The sequence below is a fragment of the Rhinatrema bivittatum genome, chromosome 6 (assembly GCF_901001135.1).
Source record: "Rhinatrema bivittatum chromosome 6, aRhiBiv1.1, whole genome shotgun sequence".
Taxonomy (NCBI): Eukaryota; Metazoa; Chordata; class Amphibia; order Gymnophiona; family Rhinatrematidae; genus Rhinatrema; species Rhinatrema bivittatum.
In genome coordinates, this window is record NC_042620.1 from 326,672,883 (window position 1) to 326,695,798 (window position 22,916).

Genomic DNA, 22,916 nt, shown 5'->3' on the forward strand with positions numbered 1-22,916 from the left:
TCCGGGGACCTCACGGTCAGTCAGGGTTACAGGGTATCGGCAGTGACTATGCAGGAAGTAAGTTTTGTTTTGCTAGCATGTAGCCAGATAGACTCAGGACCAATGGGTCATGCGTCCCTGCCAGCAGATGGAGATGGAGTCAGGTTGCAAAGCTGATGTCACTGTACATATACCCCTGTAGTGACCTCAGCTCTCCAGTATTCTCAGACTCCAGCAGATGGTGGATGTACCTCTCCCTAAGGGGATTGCTGTACTTTTTGGAAAGAGAAATTCTACATTCTAAATCAAAGAAAATTGAGTCCAAGCTGTCTTGTGGTGATACCTAAAGGTCCCTCCTGAGAATTCCTGAGGTGATTTCTGAGATCCCTCAGAGGTGTGCCTTGGTCTGGTAGCCGGTTCCCAGCGTGGACTTTGCTGCTTAGGCAGCTGAAAGGCAGCAATTGCAGGAAGCCGAGCGCGGCAGTGACGGACAAAGCCCTCTCCCCCAGCAGCCGGAGACCATCTCTGTACTCAGCCAGTAAGGGCTGAGCCCAGGTAAGGTAAAAAAAAGGAAGATTTACCCCCCGGTTCAGAGACGATTGGAGGGAGTGTCGGTAGGTCTCCTCTCTGTCTCCGTACTTGGCGCACCGTATAAATGTCATTCTCACTTCTGTTGGGGGTAAGGGGAATTGGGCTTCTGAGCAGGTTGAGCAGCCTCCGGGGGGGCCAGGCCCCGCTGTAGACTTGATTGGCACACCATGCGGTGGGCCACGGCGGCACCATCTTGCACATGTTTGTGTGCACACCATATTGCCCTGCATAGGATGTCAGTACACGCAGTGCATCGGCTCTGTTCGCGCGCTATGCACGTAGCGTTGGGTGCGTACCTATGTGCACGTCTTTTAAAGCATGCGATATAGGAAGAGCTGTGAGAATGGGCTGTGCTTGCACCTCATCGCGCCCCGCCTGGCCACTCAAAATTTGTACCCATACATTTTAAGCATGAGCCAAGAAAGTGCATGACTACTGCTGCCAGTGGCACCACCAACTAAGAAACCTAAGCGCCTTGCTCTATGCAATGCTTGCTGTATTAGAACCTCACAGTTGGACCTGGGCTCCATCTTATGTCTGCACTGTGAAGAAGCTCAAGGAAAATTGGCCTCCTTGGACTTTGCTAAGCCAGGCTCCTCCCATTTTGATGACGGGTTAGTCACCGCCTTAACTGGAAGTATGCCCGACCTCAGTATCCCTTTGACTGAGTCATCCGTGGGAGAGGGAAATTCAACTGGTCCCACCCCAGTGCTATTGGGTCCATCGGTTGCAGATGGCTGCGACCACTCCGCCTCACCTCTTTTTTGCCTTTCTCCGCCTCCATGGATAAGATGGCTGCCTCCGGTGCCGAGTGCCGAAATCCTCGGCATCGCCAACTCAGTATGGGCGTCCCCGTCCACCATGCTCCTTCCCGTGGCCTCCTAAGGCGTGCGCACGCACGCTGCCTACACTTATCTACACGTCATGGTGGGAACCTCTGGGGCGTCCCTACCGCATGACATCAATATCTCCGGGTATTTAAGCCTCCGCTCTGCTCCTAAAGAACGAGTTAGCAAGGACTTCGGTTTAACTACTCTGACCGCTTCTAAGCTGCACGCTTAGACTCCTCGCTACCCTCCGGGGTATCTCGCTCCTGAAGAAACTCTGGGTACCTGCTCCTCGGGCGCCTCTTGCTTCAAACTACTCTTCGGGGTTTCCACCACTAACTAGAGAACCGCTCCTTGGGGGTCTTTCTTTTCTTTTCAGGATCATCTGTGCTTTTGGGTACTCGCTCCTTGAGGGCCTATCCAGCTCAGAATATCCTGCACCATGGACCTCTGGTCCCACCTTCACCATCTACCAGGAGGATTCCTGCACTACTCTTCAGTGAGTACCTCTATGATCCAGCTCTCCATTTCCACCCACCAGGTTCGGCTTATCCCGCTCTGCGGAACACTACCAACCTTGTACATCTGGGTGAAACTTTCCTTCTGAGGCTCTCTGAACGTATTGGCACCTTGCTGGACTTCAGTGCCATATCTTCCTGCACTATTATCATCTATCTACAGCAATACAATAAAGCTTTCCATCTCCAGTGTCTGCTCTCTGAGTTTAGCCTATCACTGTGGTTCCCCACGAGGCCCCTCCCCATGGGAGGAGTCATCATCACTGCGACTGAGTCCACAATATGCCTCAAACCCAACAAGTGCCTCCTGGATTAGGCATGGATCCGGTTGCCTTTTCCTGGGTGAAATTTTTCCAGGGGTTACAAGCCTTTGTACAGGAGCAGTCTACTGCCTCACTTGCCCTGTCCGGACAGAAGCTCAGCTGTGTCCGCTCCCTCTCCTATTCCTAGCGGCAGACCCTGAAGTATGCCTTACCAAGTGTATCCCCGGCAGGGACCCTGATGGCACAGACTAAGAGGAGGATCCTGATTCCTTGGAAGATGGGGAAATCTCCCCTGGGTTGGAACCATATCAGACCATGTTATGATTATTTCATAGAGACGAATTGCCGGCCCTGGTTTCCCAGACCCTGAAGATCCCCTGAGTTCCTGGGGCGGATTCTATGACAGAACCAAAGAAGAATCCCATTCTGATTTCCCTGCAGAAAGCCTCCTGCTACTTTCCAATGATGGATGCCATCCAGGAGTTGATTGATCTGGAATGGGACACCCCAGAAGCAAGTTTTAAAAGGGGCAGGGCTTTGGAAGCTCTTTACTTTTAGACCCAGCGGTAAAAGAACGTTTGCATTTCCCTAAAGTGGACGCACTGGTCTGTGCCGTCTCTAAGTGAACAACTATCTCAGTGTTGATCCTTAAACAGGCCTTTGACGTTGTAGCAATGACCTTACAGATCGCTTCTAGTTACGCTCTGGCGGCTCGTTCGTGTCTGCTTCTCTCTCAAGAGATTGACTCGGGGGTGAAGTCCAGAGTGGTTATGGAACCCGATGCTGCCTTTTTAACCAGATGCAGGCTCTAATTTAGTCTGTACTTTGGCCAGAGAAGTGGCCTCAGTGGTGGTGGCCAGACAATAACTATGGCTGCGGAACTGGTCAGCTGATAATGGCCATAGAACAGAGAGAGTTCCTAACCTCCCTGGACCTATCCGAGGCCTACCTACATATTCCAATTCGACAGAATCACCAACTTTTCCTATGGTTTGCGGTGCTGGGTCGTCATCATCAGTTTTAGATAATGCCCTTTGGCTTAGCCACTGCCCTCAAATTTTTTCCAAGATTATGGTGCTTGTGGCGGAAGTGTTGAGAAAAGATGGGATCTTGGTGCACCCATACTTGGACAATTGGCTGATCTGGGCCAAGTCCATGGTAGAGAGCCTCCTGGTGACCAACAAAGTGATCTCCTTGTTACAGGAACGCAGTTGGGTAGTAAACCTTTCCAAGAGCAACCTCAAGCCTTCCCAGTCCTTGGAGTATCTGGGAGTCCGGTTCAACACCATTCGGGGCAAGGTCTTTCTTCCATCCACACGGATACAGAAATTGATGTAACAGGTGCATGAGTTGGTGAACATGGTATGCCCAACGGTGTAGTTATCTCCAAGTTCTTGGTTTGATGGCGGCAATCCTGGAAGTAGTGCTGTGGGCAAGGGCACACATGCGTCCTCTTCAGCGCTCATTGCTATCCTGTTGGAACCCACAATCTCAAGACTTTGGTTCATCTCCCCTTACCAAGGGGAGTCTGCTGTCACCTCAGTGGTGGTTAAAGGAAGCTCATCTGAGCAGGGTGTGTCCCTGTCCTCCCCAAACTGGCTCATTCTCATGACAGATGAGTCTCCAGGGCTGGGGGGGTCCACTGTTGTGAGGAATGCAGTGTCTCCCATCGTGCTGTCAAAATCCCACTTATTCTGGAATCTTTGCAGTACGGCTTGAATAAAGGTTTGGCCTTTAACTCCTTGAAGGTGCAGGTAGCGGCTTTCTCCTGTTACAGGGGTAAGGTGTATGGAGTCATCCTGCCGTGGCTCGTTTTCTGGAGGGAGTGAAGCACCTTTGGCCTCCCGTGTGGAATCTTAATTTAGTGCTGGAATTTTTGGAAGGTCCTTCCTTTCGGCCGCTGCAGTCGTTCCTCATGTTTATTGACTTTGAAAACTGTGTTCCTGGTGGCTATATGCTCGGCACGTCACATCTCTGAACTGCAAGCATTGTCATGCTGGGAGCCTTTCCTCTGGACGACTCCAGGAGCTTTACAGCTTCATACCATTCCATCCTTCTTGCCCAAGGTAGTCTCAGAGTTTCATTTGAACCAGTCCATTTCAATTGCCATCCCTAGATGAATTCAAGGACGCGGAGGAATATTGGCTCTTCCATCATTTGGAAGTCAAGAGACTTTTAGTGCAGTATCTGGGAGTCTTAGAACAGATGCAAAAGACGAGACCGCCTGTTTGTCCTTCATGGCAGAAGGAAATAGGGCAAACCAGCTTTGTGGGCTACCATAACTCGCTGGATTAAGGAGGTGATCACGAGAGCCTATGTGGAAGCTGGAAAGCCATTACCCTCTCAGATTAGAGCTCATTCCACTAGGTCTCATGGGTGATGGTCAGGCTGCTGTCTCCCATCTATTATCTGTCGGGAGCGACATGGTCCTCCTTGCAAACTTTCTCCAGACTTTATCGCCTGGATGTACAGGCCCAAGAGGACGCTGCCTTTGTACGGGCAGTGTTGATCAGACCGCGGGCAGCTTCCTGCCCATATTGGGAGTAGCTTTTGTACATCCCATTGGTCCTGAGTCCATCTGGCTACACGCTAGGAAATGGAGAAATTACTTACCTGATAATTTCGTTTCTGTAGCATAGACGGACTCTGCATCCCGCCCTCAGCTGCCCAAGATCTGCGCCAAGGGTCCTCCCGTGGAATGGGCCTCGAATCCAAGGGATCCTGGGTAAGTGTTCATCCAGTCCCTAGATTAAGATACCTATATTCTTACTGGGGCTCAGTGTTTATGGTTGGTTGATTAGTTACGGTTATCTGATTTTAATCGTTTTAATCATATTTTTAGTAATATTTTCAATTAAGTACTTTCACTAGGGCTTTTGAAGAGAATACTGGAGAGCTGAGGTCACTGCAGGGGGTATATGTACGGTGACGTCAGCTTTGCAACCTGACTCGGTCTCCATTTGCTGGCAGGGTAGCACAACCCATTGGTCCTGAGTCCATCTGTCTACACTAAGGAAAACGAAATTATCAGGTAAGTAATTTCTCCCGTATGCTGGAAACCTAATATATATGCCCATTTTATCTGAAACCCCAAGCAGCTGGGATGCTCCCAGGACAGGTTTGGGAAGCCCTGGTCTAGGGCCTGTTGATGCAGATTATGGCTGCTTCACTTTGTCATGCTCTCGCCCAACCAGGTCTAGCCTGCCCCTCTCATATCGTAAGAAAAATCCCTCCTGACATCTATTAACTCATTCAAACCTTGGGATCAACTGGGTATCTTGGTTTCCAAACTCCGTTGTCCCGTCGTCTGCTCTGCGCCTGCGCTATTTGGTAACGCATGATTGTCCCGTTTTTACTGTGGGAGAACTTTTCCCACCCTCTTGCCCATTCTCTCCACCTCCTTTTACCACCACCTGAGTTGTCCCACATTCTGTTTTAACTTTCTTTTCTTTCTTTATTTACATCCATTGCAGCCAGATCTCTATGGCTCACAGATGTGCCCAGGGAAGCTCCCAGAGGTGCGTCACAGGCCCAAAAGAAGCTTGCATCAAAAGTGCTTCTTTCAGATGTCCTAGCACTACAGAAGCAGGTTCATTTCTGTGCAGTAGATTTGTTGCTTGGCTTATCCCACTTTTTTTGTCATTCAGTCCCAAAACTCTGAAGGCCCATGTCGCACGTTTTGGTTTGCAGAGAATCCCTTGGGAAGATGCCATGTAGATCGGATGTCTAGATTGGGGTGGCACTAAGGGTGCTCCTTGATGCACGTCAAGCACAAAATATATGCCTTGAGGTCTCTATTTAGCCACTGCTTACTGCGAGTCGGCTGTGAGGTTCAAAAGAAAATCCCCCCCAGGATCCAGAAAAACGCACTGGATGCCTAAACGCACACGGGAGGAATAGTATTTCTGGACGGGAGTTTGCCGGTTACTGTGATTTGGCTCTTTCTCCAAGTGCCACCCATGCCAGACTTTGCCACTTCCAGCCTGTTTTCTGCGCCCATTCTTTCCATAAATTGCTTGTGTCCCAGGTAGGAAGCTCGTGAGGCACAAAAAACAGGCTTCCATGGTAGCAGTGTCACAACTCAGTGTTGCAAACCATTTATTTTCCTCAAAACAGCAATCTCCCAACAGCAAAACCAAAAATATATTGCATGAATACGTAGAACTATCCAAGCCGCCTCCTGTCTGCCTAAACTTTCTGCTTCGGATCTAGACTGACTGTTTTGGTGGTGCTGCAAATTGACGATGTAGGAGGCGGAGCTTGTCTTTCACCAGAATTTTGATGTGAAAACCATATTTGCCCTCTTAAAAAGTCCAGTTTAAGAACAATGAAATACACTGCGTTGTCCACAAATACAGAGTAGTCTTTGTTATGTCTGCACTGAATCACCAGGGAAGAAGAGCTAACGCCATTATTCCATGGAAGAGCAGAGTTGATTTTGGAAACATGCTCCATGCACCTTTTTTTCTTGTCACAATCATAACTTTTATTTTTTAATTTGTTTATTTTTTTAAGTTGGATCCTGAGTTTAGCTGTACTGTGTGTTTTGACAGAGAATGAGCTACATCTGTAGGTTTCTAATGTTAATAAGCATCTGATGCCAATCCAAGCTTCTAAAACTAACTTCACTGGTAGCATGGTGTGCTTGGTAATGGGCTGTAGGGTGGGGTGGTGGCTGATGCCGGGCTGTCCCGTAATGTGCAATCTTTCCCTTTTGGATATTTGTAGGGGATTCCAGAGCAGTGGGCAAGGTTACTGCAGACCTCCAACATCACCAAGCTGGAGCAGAAGAAGAACCCGCAAGCTGTCCTCGATGTCCTGAAATTCTACGATTCCAAAGAGACCGTGAACAACCAGAAGTACATGAGCTTCACGTCGGGAGGTGAGTGGATGTTTTGGTCTGAGTTTTCCTTCAGTTTATCCGGTCACTTGTGGAGCTCATGGTAGAGCAGGACCAGTGGTGGCTGTCCTGTAGGATAACCTGGTGGCTTTTTTTTTTTTAAGCTGTTGTATTCTGATTTCTTGCCCTATTTACATTTTTTTTTTTTTAATCATTTCATTGGACGTTCCTTAATACAGCACGACACAATGCATATTTATTTTTTTCTGGGATTTTCAATCCTGCCCTCAAGTATCTGGTTGCTAGTTGGGTATCCAGGATATCCCCTATGAATAAGCATGGGATAATTAAGCTCATTCCTATCAATTGTGGATCACCTGAAGGCCCAACTTGCTGATGGGGTACAGGAGGACAGATTTGAAAAGCCCTGTTTTGTTGTACTGCAAAGCGAATCCCTAGACGTGCGTGCCTGTTGTCTCGTCACGTCTTTTGCATGCTTTGATTCTCCTGGTTTACTTCCGTATTCACGTCTGTAGTGCAGCGCTGTCCCAGTCTACGGAGGCAGTGCCTGCTGAGCTGCAGCTGAGTCTCTGCTGCTTTTAGTTAGCATTTCTTTGCTGTCACTGCAGATTTCAAAAGATTTAATTCTGCCCTCCCGGAGGGACCCGTGCATCCCAGACTTCAGTCAGCCTTCATATGGAAGTGTTTCACTTAAAACCCGCAAACATTCAGAAACTGGAGATAGCGGACTTCCAAAAGTTGTCCTTTTTTTTATTTTGCCTATCTCCTTTGACTTCTTAAATTGGACAGATAATTCCAAATTTGAGCATACTGAATTTTACTGGAATTCAAAATGTAACTGATCCCTTTTCAAAGGATTTATATGCACAAGTCCGACATGGTTTACCCTGTTGATAAAATACGATGATGTACGTGGTCAGACATGGCTGGCTTGTCAATGCACCGTTCTCACAATGCCCAATTTCCCCTTTCAGATAAAAGCGCGCATGGATACATAGCAGCCCATCCGTTGGTAAGTGCGCCTCGAATGTTTGGGTTTATGGTGGTTAAAGGGGAAATGCGCGCTGGTGTTGGGAGACAAATGCCAGATATTACTGCCCCCTCCTGGCCGGAGGTTCCCAGCGCAGCTTTCCTAGCAAGGTCTCCGTGCTGGCGCCCTCTGCTTTTTTGCTAGGAGTGGAAAGCAGACCTCCGGGTTCACAAATTGTCTTGCGCCTCCCAGCGAGGAGAGGGCGCTGCTGGTATCGATGTGTGACGACGCACCCCGTGGCCCCATTGTTATCAGCAAGAGCAAGCACCAGTGCCGGGGGCTCTCACACTCTCTCGTGACGTGTTCTGCCCTCCTGCCATGGTTTCAGTATATATGTGTGTGGGGTTTTTTTTCTTTCAAGAGAGAAACGCACTCTTGAATTAAGAAGGATTTGTTGTTGCCGGACAAATGCTGGAGGCTCCCATCCTTGGTGACTGGTGATTTCAGCTTTTTTATTTTCCTTTGTCTGCCAGAGTTTTTCTTCCATAAGTCCCAAATCTAAGGAGGACCTCTTCTAACCCTGCAGTCCCTTAACAAGGGCTAGGAGGGGGTCGCTCAAGGCATGAAGACCCCAGAATCCTCATGCACGCTATCTGAAGCTTTTCTTCCCGTGCCTGCTGCTGCTGCAGGCTCTGGGGTTGCAGGAATCCTCGGCATCAGCCTTGTAGCTCTCACCTTAAGCCTTTCCCGCCGTCTTCCCTCATGGGATCACGGAGCAGGAATGGATAGAGGTAGGGGGGTAACAAACTCAGACCTCCGGCTTGGCAGAATTTTCCTAAGCTGAGCCCAGCCTGCTCAAATCGTGGGGTGCCAGGGGTGGGGGTGTCCTGGAAGTCAAACCTCTGTATCTGAAAACACTCCGGGGGGGGGGGAACGGACCCCAAGCTTCCTGGCAGTGAAAATCCACATCTCTCTCTGTCGAGCGAAGAAACCGTGAAAAGACTGGAGGTCAGAAATCTGCAGCGAGGAAGAGGATTGATGTAGCGTCCTTGTTGGAATGCGTCGGACGTGAAACCTGCGGCTCCTGGAACCATTCAGTTGTAGCCATAAGCGTTTTGTACCCAGAGAGATCCAAACATTCAGGTTTTATCTAACCAAAAGGAGTCCAGTTGGGAGAGAAGGGGGGGGGTCCCCGTGGGTCTGTGGGTGGCAGCAGTTAGGAACAATACTTAATATTGCCAAATGTAGGTTGCTTTCTCACCCCGCGTGCGACCCCAGTGTCACGTTTTCAGTGATCTTCTGATTTTTTTTTTTGCCCGCAATTATGAGCAATCGAGCGTATTAAACATGCACTAGAAAGAACAGATTTTACGGGACTGCTGGCAGCGGGAATGTTTTGACTTGTAAAAAGAAGGAGCCTCTGTTTCTGCAGCTTGGACTGGCGTGCCGTAATTGCACGCCGAGCTGTCAAGCTTCTCACAGCTTTTGGCAAGGGAAATTTCTAGTTATTTAGGTCAGGGCTTTTTTTTTTTTTGCCTCTATTCCAAAATTCTCTCTCTCATTCTCTCTCTCTCTCATTCTTTCTCTCTCATGCTCTCTCTCTCTCTCATGCTCTTTCTCTCTCTCTCTCGCTCTCTTTCTCTCTCTCATGCTCTCTCATGCTCTTTCTCTCTCTCTTTCTCTCTCTCTCTCTCTCTCTCTCTCTTTCTCTCTCTCTCTCTCTCTTTCTCTCTCTCTCTCTCTCATGCTCTCTCTCTCTCTTTCTCTCTCTCTCTCTCTCTTTCTCTTCTCTCTCTCTTTCCGATTGACACGTCATTTTTCTGCTGCTCCATGGTAAAATGTTAGAGGAGCTGTGTGCCTCCCTGCATCTGTGGCTGCATTACCCTGGAACACCAGCGCCTGCCGGAGAAGGCCTGAAACCCTGCAAACCTTTGATAGCTCAGCTCTTGTTCTGGTTTGCTCGCATCTTCCGCATTGGTGCGTGAGGAAGGTGGGTTATAGGTTTTTAGATGGATCTGCCCTCGTTTGGTTCTGTTTACAAGCCTGGGTAATCTTTTATAAGGAGAAGGTCAAAATTGTAACCTACTAATCCCCCAAAATATTGTCATGGTTTACAGAATCTCTGAAAAATGACCTTCACAAAATCCCAGTTTGAACTGATTGGGATTTTGACCTTAACCCTCAACCTGTACCGAAAGCAGGACAATCCTACCCCCCAACCTCTGATCATACACATCTGGCCCAAGATAACAAATTTCTTTACCAACTTTTCCACTTCCTTTATGAAGGAACTTCCAATAGTTGCTGCATCTGTTATCCTGGGATTCTAAAGCTTTTTTTTCTTGTTTTGTTTTGTTTTTTTTGTTTGTGTTTTTTTTTTACATTGAGTTTATGGCATAAAATCCTAATGGGCGCAAGTCAAAACTTGTATGTAAACTACATTTCAGTGGTGTGTGAAGACCTTATTCGCCAGCAAAAGTTGTCTTGTTCCTGCTTTTCCTGGTAATTAAAACCCTGGCCCCCATGGTATAAACTTATTTATTTTTATTTTTTATTTGATTTGCATCCCGCGGGGCCTTTATTGGCAGTTAATGCTTTGTAGGAGATGAAGATCCATGGTGACAATTAGGGCCTGGAACTCAGACATGTATGGGGGAGTGGGTTGGTCTGATTTAAAAAAAACAAAAAAAAACCCAACCCCCAAATATATCTTGCTGATCAAATTCCCATTTTATCCATCCCAACAAGGTCCTGTTAATAAAGTAGCCTAAGAGCCCTGGACAGCATTGATTTGGCCAGCAGGTTAGCTTAATTAACTCTTGCTGTTGTGCTAAAAGCCTGCCGGCAAGTACTCATGAGCTGGTTGGGGAGGAGTGGTTTTCAGGTGACTGGTTCGGTGCTTTTTCTTAGTTGAATTACAGCTCCACGGAAGGAGAGAGTGAATGAATGTTTGGGGGTTTTTTTTCCTCCTCATCTTTATTCCATACGTCAGTGAGTTGGGAATAGGAGAGCAAGTGCAGTCAAACAGCTTACGGGCCGCAGTAGATGCAGAGATTGTAAGAATGAAATATGCTGATAAAGTGGAAACTGTAAATGACTTTTAACCTGGCGTGGTGGTGGAGTTCTGCTGTGCACAGGTTGCGTTAAGGTTGCAAGCTTCCCTACGAGTCAGAGGCCTGTATGTTTTTAAGTCTCTCTCTCTCTCTCTCTCTCTCTCTCTTTGCACATTTTATTCCTACTCCTTAAAACTCACAGGTCACTGAATAACTTGCTGGTTATTAGCATATGCAGTCGTCTTGGCTGCCAAGTCTCCCCACTTAACTCTTGTCCGCTGCATCACAGACCTCTCCGATCCCCAGTCACCTCATTCCCTCCTCTTTCCCGCTGCTTAAAGTTGCTATTGCAGGACCTCTGCCAGCAGATTTGCTCCCAGAATTTTTTTTTTTTTTTTAAATAAAATCTTGTTTCCTCAGTCCATTGCTATTGACTTCGGCGGTCCTCGTTTCACCCATGCGGCTGATGCTGACGCCGCCTGCCTCCTACCAGGCACAGGGTCTTGCTACGGTGCCTGCTCCCCTGCCTGTCTGCAGCCCACCTGGCCAATGGCTGCAGATGCTCTTTTGCTTGCCAAATTCTGCACTTTGTAATTGTTCAGAATTCCCCTGGGAGTAGTTGCTCTTTCCCGTGTAGATCAGCAAAAGAAACTCCTACTTTAATGCATTTTTATTTATGGTTTTTTGGGCAGCAGAATGTGAAAAAGGTACAAGGGTGTGAAGATTTCTGCAAGACCCTAGATGCTACCTTCCAAAGGGAAACCTGATCTTGGAAATCACCATTTTATAAATAGTTTTTTTGTGTTCCATCTATATTTTAAAATATTGTTACAGTAGCAGGAAACCCAACTTCTCGCATCAGAGCTTCAGCAAAATGTCTGCGGCAGTATCCCAGGGCTTTCATATGCCTTGTTTAAATCTGATGTCTTCCTTTCGGCTCCTGTTCCTTTTTTACATTAACGAAGATGTGCTCTGTAGGATGAGCTGCCTCTGGGTGCTGTACAACTGCTCAGGTATAGCAGAGATTGGGCCTCGCCAAGGACTCAGTTCATCAAGGCACATGATGAAAAGCAGCCCTTTGTGGATTAGGTCCTAGTAGTTCTGGGGCATAATTGATTCACTTTTTTTGCACCTTCAGGGGAAGAACAGAAAACCTTTTTGGTAGCCTCTTGGTGTAATGTCTCAAAGAGGGTAGAAAAAAAGAGCTTTAGCTTTAACACTGCATCACAAGTATGTGTTCCTCTTTGTACCCCAGATTCCTGGGTTTGGCCTCCCTGCCAGCAGATGGAGACAGAGAACCTTTACTGACACTGCTCCTTAACCCAGTGTGTGCCCCCTGCAGTCCTCTCTCCAGCAGATGGTAGAGGTGTAAAACCTGCAGTCTGGTGGTAGTTAGGTGCCTGGTGGGGCCATCCCCCTGGTTGAGGTGGGCTGGCAGGGGGTTTGTGGCCCTTGGCAAAGGCTTGTACCTGGACATCTGGTAGCCCAGTTCCCTCCTTCCCATGGAGAGCCCTGTGGATCCAGCAATCAGCTCTGCGGCGTGCAGGAAAGTATCTTTTGCTTTCTTTGTTTGAGGCAGTAAAGTTTAAAATAAAGAGAAGGAAAATAGAGCGGGCAGGCTAGGCATCTGGATACGGCAGGGGGATTCGGGCTCCGACTGCCTCTGTCGGTGATCGGGGATCGCATGGCAGCCGAGGCGGTATCAGTAGTGGCTAACAGAACCGCCACAGCGAGCATCAGCACGCGGGCAGTGGCGCCGGCGAAGGACTGCACTGAAAGCTGCCCTCCTGTGGTGGGGAAGCCACGTGCGTGGCTGGCTGTGCTTCAGGAGAGTGATGGATAATTACCGGACTGAGCTCGCCCTCCTGCCATGTCCTCCTCCTTTCCTGACCTGCAAATCCCGTTTGACACTTGTGCTGCCAATGTTCCCTGAGCCGTCCAGTTCTCTTCCTTCCCCCATTCTCTGGTTAGCCCTCTCCAGGTGTCTAATAAAGGCTGTGCAGCACTTTCCAGTTATGATGACTACTACCGGTCTCTATCACAGTATGGCGGTAAATTTAATCTGCGAGGCAGAGGACTCCTTGGTCTGATGGCTGGCACGGAAGCCTATTGGAGGGCTCTCTGTGTGTCAGCTCGGACTACGAAAATGGAAGTAAAGGAAGCCAAGTGTCGACCATCGAAACCCGCTGCAGGCTGGGGCTGCTGTGTAACCTCCTCAGATCAGAAGGGGCCCTGTGTGGCTCCGAGGCTCCTGCACTGCAGCATCGTCCTTGCAGGTCCCGGGTGGAAGGAACCAGCTCTGCACGCGCCTCCCAGAGTAATAAAGTAGGAATTTTTTTTAGTTTCTTTTTTTGTTTGATTTGTTTATAAAATGATTTTAGACCTGGGAGGCTTCAGACATTTTCTTTAGCCAATAGCATTGATTTACTTTTTTTTGGGGGGGGGGAGATATTTTATTATATTGATAGATATGATTTTTGTTGTATGTAAAAGGGATCCTGTTCCTGCTTTAAATCTCACCGGCATGCCCTTTGCAAAAGACCCTGAGCGTCTACTCATCGGACTTTTTCCTGTTGTCTCTCTCCCCCCTCCCCCAGAGCACAAAAACTGCGTCGGAGCCTCCTTTGGCCCCCCCAGTTTCAGAAGAAGAGGATGAGGAAGAGGAGGAGGAAGAGGATGACAACGAGCCCCCTCCGGTTATTGCACCGCGACCCGAGCACACAAAATCAGTAAGGCCGGGATTGGTGGTTGGTTGCAGGAGACTCCTCGCGCCAGTATCAGCGCCCTGCGTGTTCTTCGTGCGACGCGCTGTTATTCAGTCTAAGCCCAGCCCATCGCCAGCTTACATGTCCTGCAGCCCTTTTTTATTTTTCAGTTGCTCTGCACTCTGCTGCCAAAGCCAGTTAATTTCTTTTAGACCTGGCTTCTGCCATCCTGCGTCCCATGGCACAGCCCTGTTCTGGAGGCACACCGAGCTGGTCCGGACTATCCAGAATGAATATATGCACGAGACAGATCAGCGCGGACTGGGCCTTCAGTGGGTGCAAATCTACCTCATGCCCGTTCATTAGGGATATCCTGAAAACCAGACTGAATAAGTGAGCCTCAAGCCCAGGGCTGAGAACCCACTGCTCTAGGACAGCGATTCCCGAGCCTGTCCTCTGGAAACCCCAGCCGGTTGGGTTTCAGGATATCCAAAAGAGGCAGGAGGTAGATTTGCATATACTGCAGATAATGTCTTACGCGTATTCATTGTAAATATCCTGAAAACACAAATGGCTGGGGGTTGTAGAGGACAGATTTGGGAACCACTGTTCTAGAAAACAGCATCCAAAGTTACTAAGGGCTTGAGGTTTTTCTGTATTTTTTTACAGATTTGGTAAAGATCAAGAGATGTTGAGTTTGTATGTGTGACCTCTTCCCAGTGGCAGAAAAAGTTCTGCGATGAGCATTCGAACTCTTGCTTCCCTGAGCATAGAAGTTCTCACAGTCACCCATTAAAAGTACAGAAACGAAGCAAAATAAGTAAAAAGGAAGGATGAGAAGCCTTTTGCACGCTTCCATATTTCCTTGGGCTGGTTGTTAGTATCCTGCCCTTTTAACTCTCCGGTAACTTGATGTTTTCCAGATCTACACGCGCTCTGTAATCGAACCCGTGGCGTTACCAGCACCAGCTAAAGAAACCCCGACTTCCCCGGTATCTTCGCAGCCTGAAAACTCGAGCACTTTGTACAGGAACACAGATAGGCAGCGCAAAAAGTCCAAAATGACAGACGAGGAGATCCTAGAAAAACTGAGTGAGTTTATTTTCCCCCCCCCCTCTCTCTTTTTCCTTGGTTACTGAAGCTTTCTGTAAAAACGGAGGGGAATGACGTTGCCTATAATCCTTTTTTTTTTTTTTTTTTTTTTTTTCCCTCTCCCTGCTTTGCTTAATTTTGCGGGACAGTGGGACCTGCCGCCTGCACTGTACCTGCCCCTTTTTTCCATGCCAACGCCCGATCCGACAAAATGTGGCCGATAGAATAAATGAGAGATGACTGCCAGACCGCGTGCTGAGAATCTCTCGCTTGCAAACGGGCCATGTTTAACTGTGAGGTCTTCTGCTCCTTGGACATTCACCTTTTTTTTTTATTGTGAAATCAGCACGTTTGGTGAAGCGTTTTCCTAATTCAGGAGTAAGCTAGCTGGGTTTTAGGTGTTTCCATTGGAGCTTAAGCACAGAAATATTTCTGTAGCTCCTGAGAGCTGCCTGTCAGTGGGAGGGGTCTGTGGTCTCGTTTGCACACCTAAATATTATTTGCATGCATGTGTATATATATTGCACTTTGCATTCTGCTTTCTGAGCTTTTTAAGACCATCTGTCTTCAAAGGTTCATAAGGTACTTTATCTGATGTGATTGCACAAATTAAATAGTTTACACTATAAAAGTGTTTGTTACATTGAGCCTGGTATTTCTCCATTAAAATCTGTCATTTCCTTGGTTTAGGATGAGGACATTTTGCTTTGTTTAGTGTTTAGAAGTACCTTGAGGTGGCTCTAGGCAGATTTGACTTTATTGCTAATGGAGGGGCCGATGCAATAAAGTCGCGTAGAAAGCGGGCGCTGAACAGTCAGCGCCCGCTCCCTTAACGCGCGCACGGCTCCCCAAGGGGGGGGGGAGCACCATGCGATATTAAAATTAGGGGGTCGCCGACGTCTGCTTCTGTGAGCGCCGTACGGCAGTAAGGGAACCCGGCGTTGGTTTTAGTCGCTAAAAACCAACGCCGAGTTTATCGGCATCCGTTTTCCTTAGCAGCGGACAAAGTTTATTTCTCACCTTTCCCAGGTAAGTGAAGCCCTGAGGGACAAAGGGAGAAAGTAACCGGGGAGCACGTGAGAGAGAGACGGGAGATACCCGAGCGCGGGGACGTGACAGGGCAAGCTGCGACTGTGCAGCGGGCGTTGAAGTGAGGGGCTCCGGGTGATGCCGAGCTCCTTCCTCCTCCCAAGCAGGCAGCACGAAGGTTCGGGGCAAAGGACAAGGAGCCCCCCCGGGCTCGGCCACGAGCTCACGGGGAGTCCCGCCCCAGGCCGGGATTTTTCACTTCCCTTCCTGCGCGTCCCCAAACCTACGGGCCGATACAGAAAAACCTGCGGGAGAGCCGGCGAGCGCCCGCTCTCCCCGCACGCGCCCAGGCCACTCTCCTGGGTGCGCCATTCAGAAAAGAAATATGTAAATGAGGGCCCGTGGTAAAAGGAGGCGCCAGGGACACTAGCGCGTCCCTAGCGCCTCCTTTTGGGCAGGAGCGGCGGCTGTCAGCGGGTTTGACAGCCGCCGCTCAATTTTACCAGCGTCGGTTCTCGAGCCCGCTGCCAGCCACGGGCTCGGAAACCGGACGCCGGCAAAATTGAGCGTCCGTCTTCCAACCCGCGGGCAGATTTTTAATTTTTAAATTTTTTTTTTTTATTTTTGGGACCTCCGACTTGATATTACATCAGAGGGTGCACATAAAAGCAGTTTTTTTTTCTGCTTCTCTGTGCACTTTCCCGGTGCCGGCCGAAATTAACGCCGACCTTTGGCCTGGCTGCACATTTTACTTTCTGTATCGCGCGGGAATAACTAATAGCGCCCGCAACATGCATTTGCATGTTGCGGGCGCTATTAGTTTCAGGGGGGTTGGCTGTGCGTTTCCCACGCACTATTACCCCTTACTGTATAAGGGGCAAAAATAGCGCCTCAAAAACGCACGGCCAAACGGGGGGCTAACAGGGCGCTCAGCCTGAGCGCATTTTACTGCATCGGCCCAATAGAAAAGCACAAAGACTAAAAAACAAACTTAGAGTTTATCAGCGTCTGTTTTTGTGATGTGTCCAACTGTCAATTTATTTATTTCTTTTCTTTTCTTTTTCTTCTCTTTTTGGTGCGCACATTCATTAACATCTGCTCCTGGCAGGCGTTAATAGATGAGTTAGATGAGTGTCCGAGACGCACGTTTTTCTTTTTGCATTGGTAGCGAATGCCTAATAGCCTCATTCTCGTGCATTTGCGTGTGAAGAGCGCTGTTACGTTCGCTCCGTGTTGGACGCGCGTTGAATAGGCGCTTAATCCCCTCATTGCATTAGGAGATTGATTAGCACCTATTCTACCCGCGTCCAACTGCACGTTAAGAGTGCGCTCCCCTCCGCGCATTATATTGCGTCGGCCCCACTGCTACCACAAACTTTTAGGCTGTGTGCATTGTTAATGCGTAGAACCCCAGTGCTCCCAGCCGCATGCCCCACTGATACAAAAGACCACACTGAGAGAGGACACCGAACTTAATGTACCACAGCTGCGGCTTATAATCTCCCAAGCACGAGGCCACTTCTGGGAGTCTCTGAAGAGCCTGCTTCAGTGGTCCAGTGCCACAGGCTTCCAGGCCTTCATTGCACTACTGACCATCCAGATGTAGTGTGGCCAGGTGGAAAGCTACACCTGGGGATATTCTTACCTCCTACAGAGTCCCTCTGTTTCCTGAATATAGGAGAGCAGGTCAGTTCCCGGCTCTCGAGGCGAGATCCAGAAAAGAACAGATTGACTTGTCTATGGCAAAGTCCTTTGACAGTGGCTTTTGCTGGAACATAAGAACCTGCCATGCTGGGTCAGGCCCGAGGTCCATCAAGCCCAGCATCCTGCGTCCAGCAGTGGCCAGGTTTGTTCTGTGATATTCTCACCCTTTCCGGTACTTGGTGGAAATAACACAAACAGTGTGTGTGTGTGTGTGTGTGTGTCTCTGTCTATTTTATAATTGACTATTGCAACTCACTCCTTTTTGGCCTACCAACCTCATCCATCAAACCCCTCCAGATGATTCAAAACTCTGCAGCTAGAATCCTTACCAATACGAATAAAAGAGACCACATAACCCCCATACTAAAACTCCTCCACTGGCTGCCTATTAAGCAAAGGATTCTCTATAAAGTATACACAGCAATTCATAAATCTATTTACAATATATCCCCACTCCACTTAAGCACCCAACTACGTTTTCACTCTTCAACTAGACCTATCAGAGGAGCTTATAAAGGCACACTTTATGTTCCTTCAACAATATCCTTACATCAGAAACGTACCATTTCTTTAGCAGGACCTGTCCAATGGAACATGCTCCCACCAGACATCCGCCTTGAGATCTGCTTTGCTTCCTTCAAAAAGAAAATTAAAACCTGGCTCTTTAGCCAAGCTTTTCCAGAACTTTGATTATTTTTACCTCCAGCTATCAAGATTTTCTCACCATCGCAATCCCTTTTGCAGATCACATTTATCTTAGACAATTACGCCTTATTTTATGATTTGATTTCTCAGAGACTTTGCAAGTTTATCAGTGTTATTATTCGAATCTGTTTTCCATGTTTTCCAAGTTCTATAACCTTGTTATATGTACCGCCTCTTGGCATAATTTTTATGTTTCAATGTAAACCGATGTGATCTGTATTTTAATACAGGAACACCGGTATATAAAAATCTAAAAATAAATAAATAAATATTTTGGTAAAAACAATGCTTATAATAAATGGAAAAGTAAAAATATTACAGGTTGCAAGTACATGGCAGCTCCCAAAGTAGATTTCTTTCTTTTTACTCACTCCCAGGGGGGTAGCAGTGGCTTTGCACTTTCTTCCATCAGTTGGGCTTCTGCTGTAAAAGCAGGTCCTCATTTAAACAGGCCATCTTACAGCCATCGGCTTTTTGGTTATTAAGTAATACATTTGCTTTAAATTTAGAAAAAAAACCCCCCCAAAATCCATAAAAACATAACTTCTGATTTTCCTAATAATTTGACAACTGAGGGAGTGCAAATCCCGATCTGTAAGCAGCTCCAGAAATGTAGGTGTCCCCTCTGATGGCAGCTCCTTTATAAACCCCGTGGATGTTGCACTAAATTAAACCTTTCTGAAGTGCATGCGATTTTCCATCCCTTGGTGGCTCTCGACCATTGCAGCGTGAGTCACCTAGATCTTCCTCTGACTATCGTTCGAGCCCTCCAAGTAATCCAGAGCACGTATTTTAAGCGGTGGTCGGTGGCGTGATGATATCACTCCTTCATTCCTTGCATTACCTGCTTGTGCAATTTAGAGTCCTTCTTAAGGTCCTGGCCCTCCTTCAGAAGGATTTAAACCACAAGGCTGCAGGCGTAGAAGTTCCTTATTAAAGATCCTCTGGGAAATGACTTTTAGGCCGCCACCCCTTCAGTGCAGGAAGTAAAGCTTGCAGAGTCGGGAGGAAGGTGTTCGCTGTGCCTGGAATCCCTGCAGCTGGATGTGTGGATGTTTAAGGCTTCTAACAAGTAAAAACCTCACCTGTTTAAGATATGCAGGTAATCCTTGGCGTCTCAGAGCAGTGGTTCTCTCAGCAGCTGTATCGCGAGGTCCTGGGAGGTGTCACCCGGGTGGGAGTTGGTTGACTTCTCTTACATTGGGCCTGATGGGAGGATTCTCTCACTCCCTTCTCCTCTTTCTGGCCCAGTGGGAGGCTGTTTCCTGCTTCACCCAGATCAGAACGAGACATTGCCAGCTCCTGCTGTTCTGGGCCTGATGGGACGCAAACTTTCTCTTCCCCTGCTGAGTCTGGGAGTGACGCTGCTGCTGATCTCTTCACACTGTGGAGGGTGGGGGAAAGGAGGTTGGGGATGCTGGGAAGCTGGAGGAGCGGAGAGGGAGTGAGGGGGCTGCTGAGCAGGAAGGGGTGGGAACTGGGGTTGGGAGAGACAAGCAGGGGAGAGAGGATGTGGGGGGTCAGGGATGTGAGTGTGAGTGGATGATTGAAAGGGAGTAATTGGGAAAAGTGAAGGATGATGGAGGCATGGAAGGGGAGTGACAAGAGCCATCATATGTCAGTTTTGGGAATGTGCATTTCTTCTGTCTTTGCTTAGTGTAGGAGGATTTGTATTTCTCTTTCTAGCTCTCCAGTTTTGCACTGCATGCAGTGGGTTTTTGAGATTTCCATTCCAGTTTGTCTCCACATTTGTAATTTGTGGTCTCTTACTCTGATCTGTATGTGTGACTGAGGTGAGGTATTTTACTTGTTGCATTTTCTCACTCTCAGTAGGACATGCATTGGTGCTGCACTGCTGCCTTTTCATAGGAAGGGCTATTGCTGTTGAGTTCTTGGAGTTAGTGTAGCAATGGCTTGGAAGGTTTGCCACACACCTGCTCAGTGGGGTTTTTTTTTTCAGGTTTTCTATTTTACGATGCGCCTGGTGTAAGGGAGTTTCTGGTGCTCTCTCAGTACAAACACAGTCAGAATATCTTTTTTATATAGCGAGTTGTATTTGAAATATCCTAGTTTTATTTTTATTTATTTGAAGTTTTTTCTATGCCGAGGTTTGGCGAAAGCCTTCACTCCAGTTTACAGTTAAAACAACTTTTTACAGTCAATGGTTAAAACCAACACTTTACATTCAATAACATTTGAGAACGTTCTGCCCTGCATCCATAGTTTGGGGACTGGGGGTGCGGGTTCCCGTGCAGGCAGAGTATGTGTTTACATTTAGCCCCGTGATGTTCAGTGTGTCGCGCCTGTAAGCATTATCTGCCAGGTGGGCCCCTACAGAAAAAAGGTGGAGAAGCACTGCTTTAGGTTATACACGTGCACATTGTTGGTGTGTGTATTTTAATTCATTTTATTGTTATGAATGTAAATGTGAGCTGCTTAGAATGTAAGATAAGTAGCATAGAAACGTTTTGAATCTTAAAACATTGAGTGGAAGAACACGCTAGTACTTTAATTACAAATATGCAAGTAGCCAGCCTGGTGGCCCTGTGCATGCGAGAGACCCGGGTTCAGTTCCAGACCAGGGCTCTGCTTCCCGTGCTGGCTGGGTGCGGGGCTCTGCGGAGCAGGGGGAGTCTTGGACGTTGCTCAACAGCTGCACCTCGTGGCCAGACCCAGGGACCACCGTGCTGGCTAGGATCTGGAGATACCCGGGGACCACCGTGCTGGCTAGGATCTGGAGATACCCGGGGACCACCGTGCTGGCTAGGATCTGGAGATACCCGGGGACCACCATGCTGGCTAGGATCTGGAGATACCCGGGGACCACCGTGCTGGCTAGGATCTGGAGATACCCAGGGACCACTGCGCTGGCTAGGATCTGGAGATACCCGGGGACCACCGTGCTGGCTAGGATCTGGAGATACCCGGGGACCACCGCGCTGGCTAGGATCTGGAGATACCCGGGGACCACCGCGCTGGCTAGGATCTGGAGATACCCGGGGACCACCGCGCTGGCTAGGATCTGGAGATACCCGGGGACCACCGCGCTGGCTAGGATCTGGAGATACCCGGGGACCACCGCGCTGGCTAGGATCTGGAGATACCCGGGGAGCACCGCGCTGGCTAGGATCTGGAGATACCCGGGGAGCACCGTGCTGGCTAGGATCTGGAGATACCCGGGGACCACCGCGCTGGCTAGGATCTGGAGATACCCGGGGACCACCGCGCTGGCTAGGATCTGGAGATACCCGGGGACCACCGCGCTGGCTAGGATCTGGAGATACCCGGGGACCACCGCGCTGGCTAGGATCTGGAGATACCCGGGGACCACCGCGCTGGCTAGGATCTGGAGATACCCGGGGACCACCGCGCTGGCTAGGATCTGGAGATACCCGGGGAGCACCGCGCTGGCTAGGATCTGGAGATACCCGGGGAGCACCGCGCTGGCTAGGATCTGGAGATACCCGGGGAGCACCGCGCTGGCTAGGATCTGGAGACCCGGGGAGCACCGCGCTGGCTAGGATCTGGAGATACCCGGGGAGCACCGTGCTGGCTAGGATCTGGAGATACCCGGGGAGCACCGTGCTGGCTAGGATCTGGAGATACCCGGGGAGCACCGTGCTGGCTAGGATCTGGAGATACCCGGGGACCACCGCGCTGGCTAGGATCTGGAGATACCCGGGGAGCACCGCGCTGGCTAGGATCTGGAGATACCCGGGGAGCACCGCGCTGGCTAGGATCTGGAGATACCCGGGGACCACCGTGCTGGCTAGGATCTGGAGATACCCGGGGAGCACCGCGCTGGCTAGGATCTGGAGATACCTGGGGAGCACCGCGCTGGCTAGGATCTGGAGATACCCGGGGACCACCGTGCTGGCTAGGATCTGGAGATAGCAGCCATGCAGCGTGGGCCCTGGCCGGGGACTGTTACCGCAGATTATTGGCTATGCTGAGCTGGGAGGGGGGAGTGAAACCCTGAGTATTTGTGAATGAGGGCTGATGGCGCTGCAGCCCAAATAGCGATTGGTTCTGATGTAAGCTGGAAACTCAGTGCTGATCTGGACCAGAAAATAAACAAGCAAGTGACAGATTCTTTTCAGCCTCTAATATTCATATTTTGTGTTATCAATCAGACCTTTAGGAGACTCAAACCTCGCAGCACTTCCCAAATTCAGTTGAAAGCCACAGATAGGGCCTGTTTTTTATTACTATTTTCCCTCTGGTGTTCCATTCAGAGTAACTTTTAACGTTTTCTTTTTTTTTTTTTTTTTTTTTGCAGGAAGCATCGTGAGCGTTGGGGACCCTAAGAAAAAATACACAAGATTTGAAAAAATTGGGCAAGGGTAAGTAGGGGCAGGGTTTTGAAGACTCCTCTCTCTCTCTCTCTCTCTGGGTAATGCTTGGGTTGCCTCGTTGCTCAGATGCCACTCATTCTTTCTGGAGACAAATGCCGGAAGGAGCGTTCCCAATTGACGGAACATGGAAAGACCTTCCTCGTACATTGGGCCTGGGCATCTGAACACTGGGGGGGAGGTTACGCTGTCCATAAAGGCAGCCAGCATAGCAGAGTGGAAGGGTAGCAGTTTAAAAGGCAATACTTGCACTGTCTAGGGTAGTAT

At 48.8% G+C, this 22,916-nt stretch overlaps 1 protein-coding gene across 3 annotated transcripts in view; it reads left to right on the forward strand.

Moving 5' to 3' along the window:
• The window catches only part of PAK3 (p21 (RAC1) activated kinase 3), a 295,456-nt gene that overhangs the window by 211,254 nt on the left and 61,286 nt on the right, over positions 1 to 22,916 (forward strand). For 2 of the 3 annotated variants that reach the window (XM_029607628.1, XM_029607627.1), the window contains exons 4-8: positions 6,907 to 7,060; positions 8,014 to 8,051; positions 13,660 to 13,791; positions 14,691 to 14,859; positions 22,577 to 22,640. In XM_029607628.1, the coding sequence (XP_029463488.1) occupies positions 6,907 to 7,060; positions 8,014 to 8,051; positions 13,660 to 13,791; positions 14,691 to 14,859; positions 22,577 to 22,640 (557 nt within the window). Of the gene's footprint in view, positions 1 to 5,651; positions 5,697 to 6,906; positions 7,061 to 8,013; positions 8,052 to 13,659; positions 13,792 to 14,690; positions 14,860 to 22,576; positions 22,641 to 22,916 lie in introns of all 3 variants that reach the window. The other variant, XM_029607629.1, reaches the window with a different exon arrangement.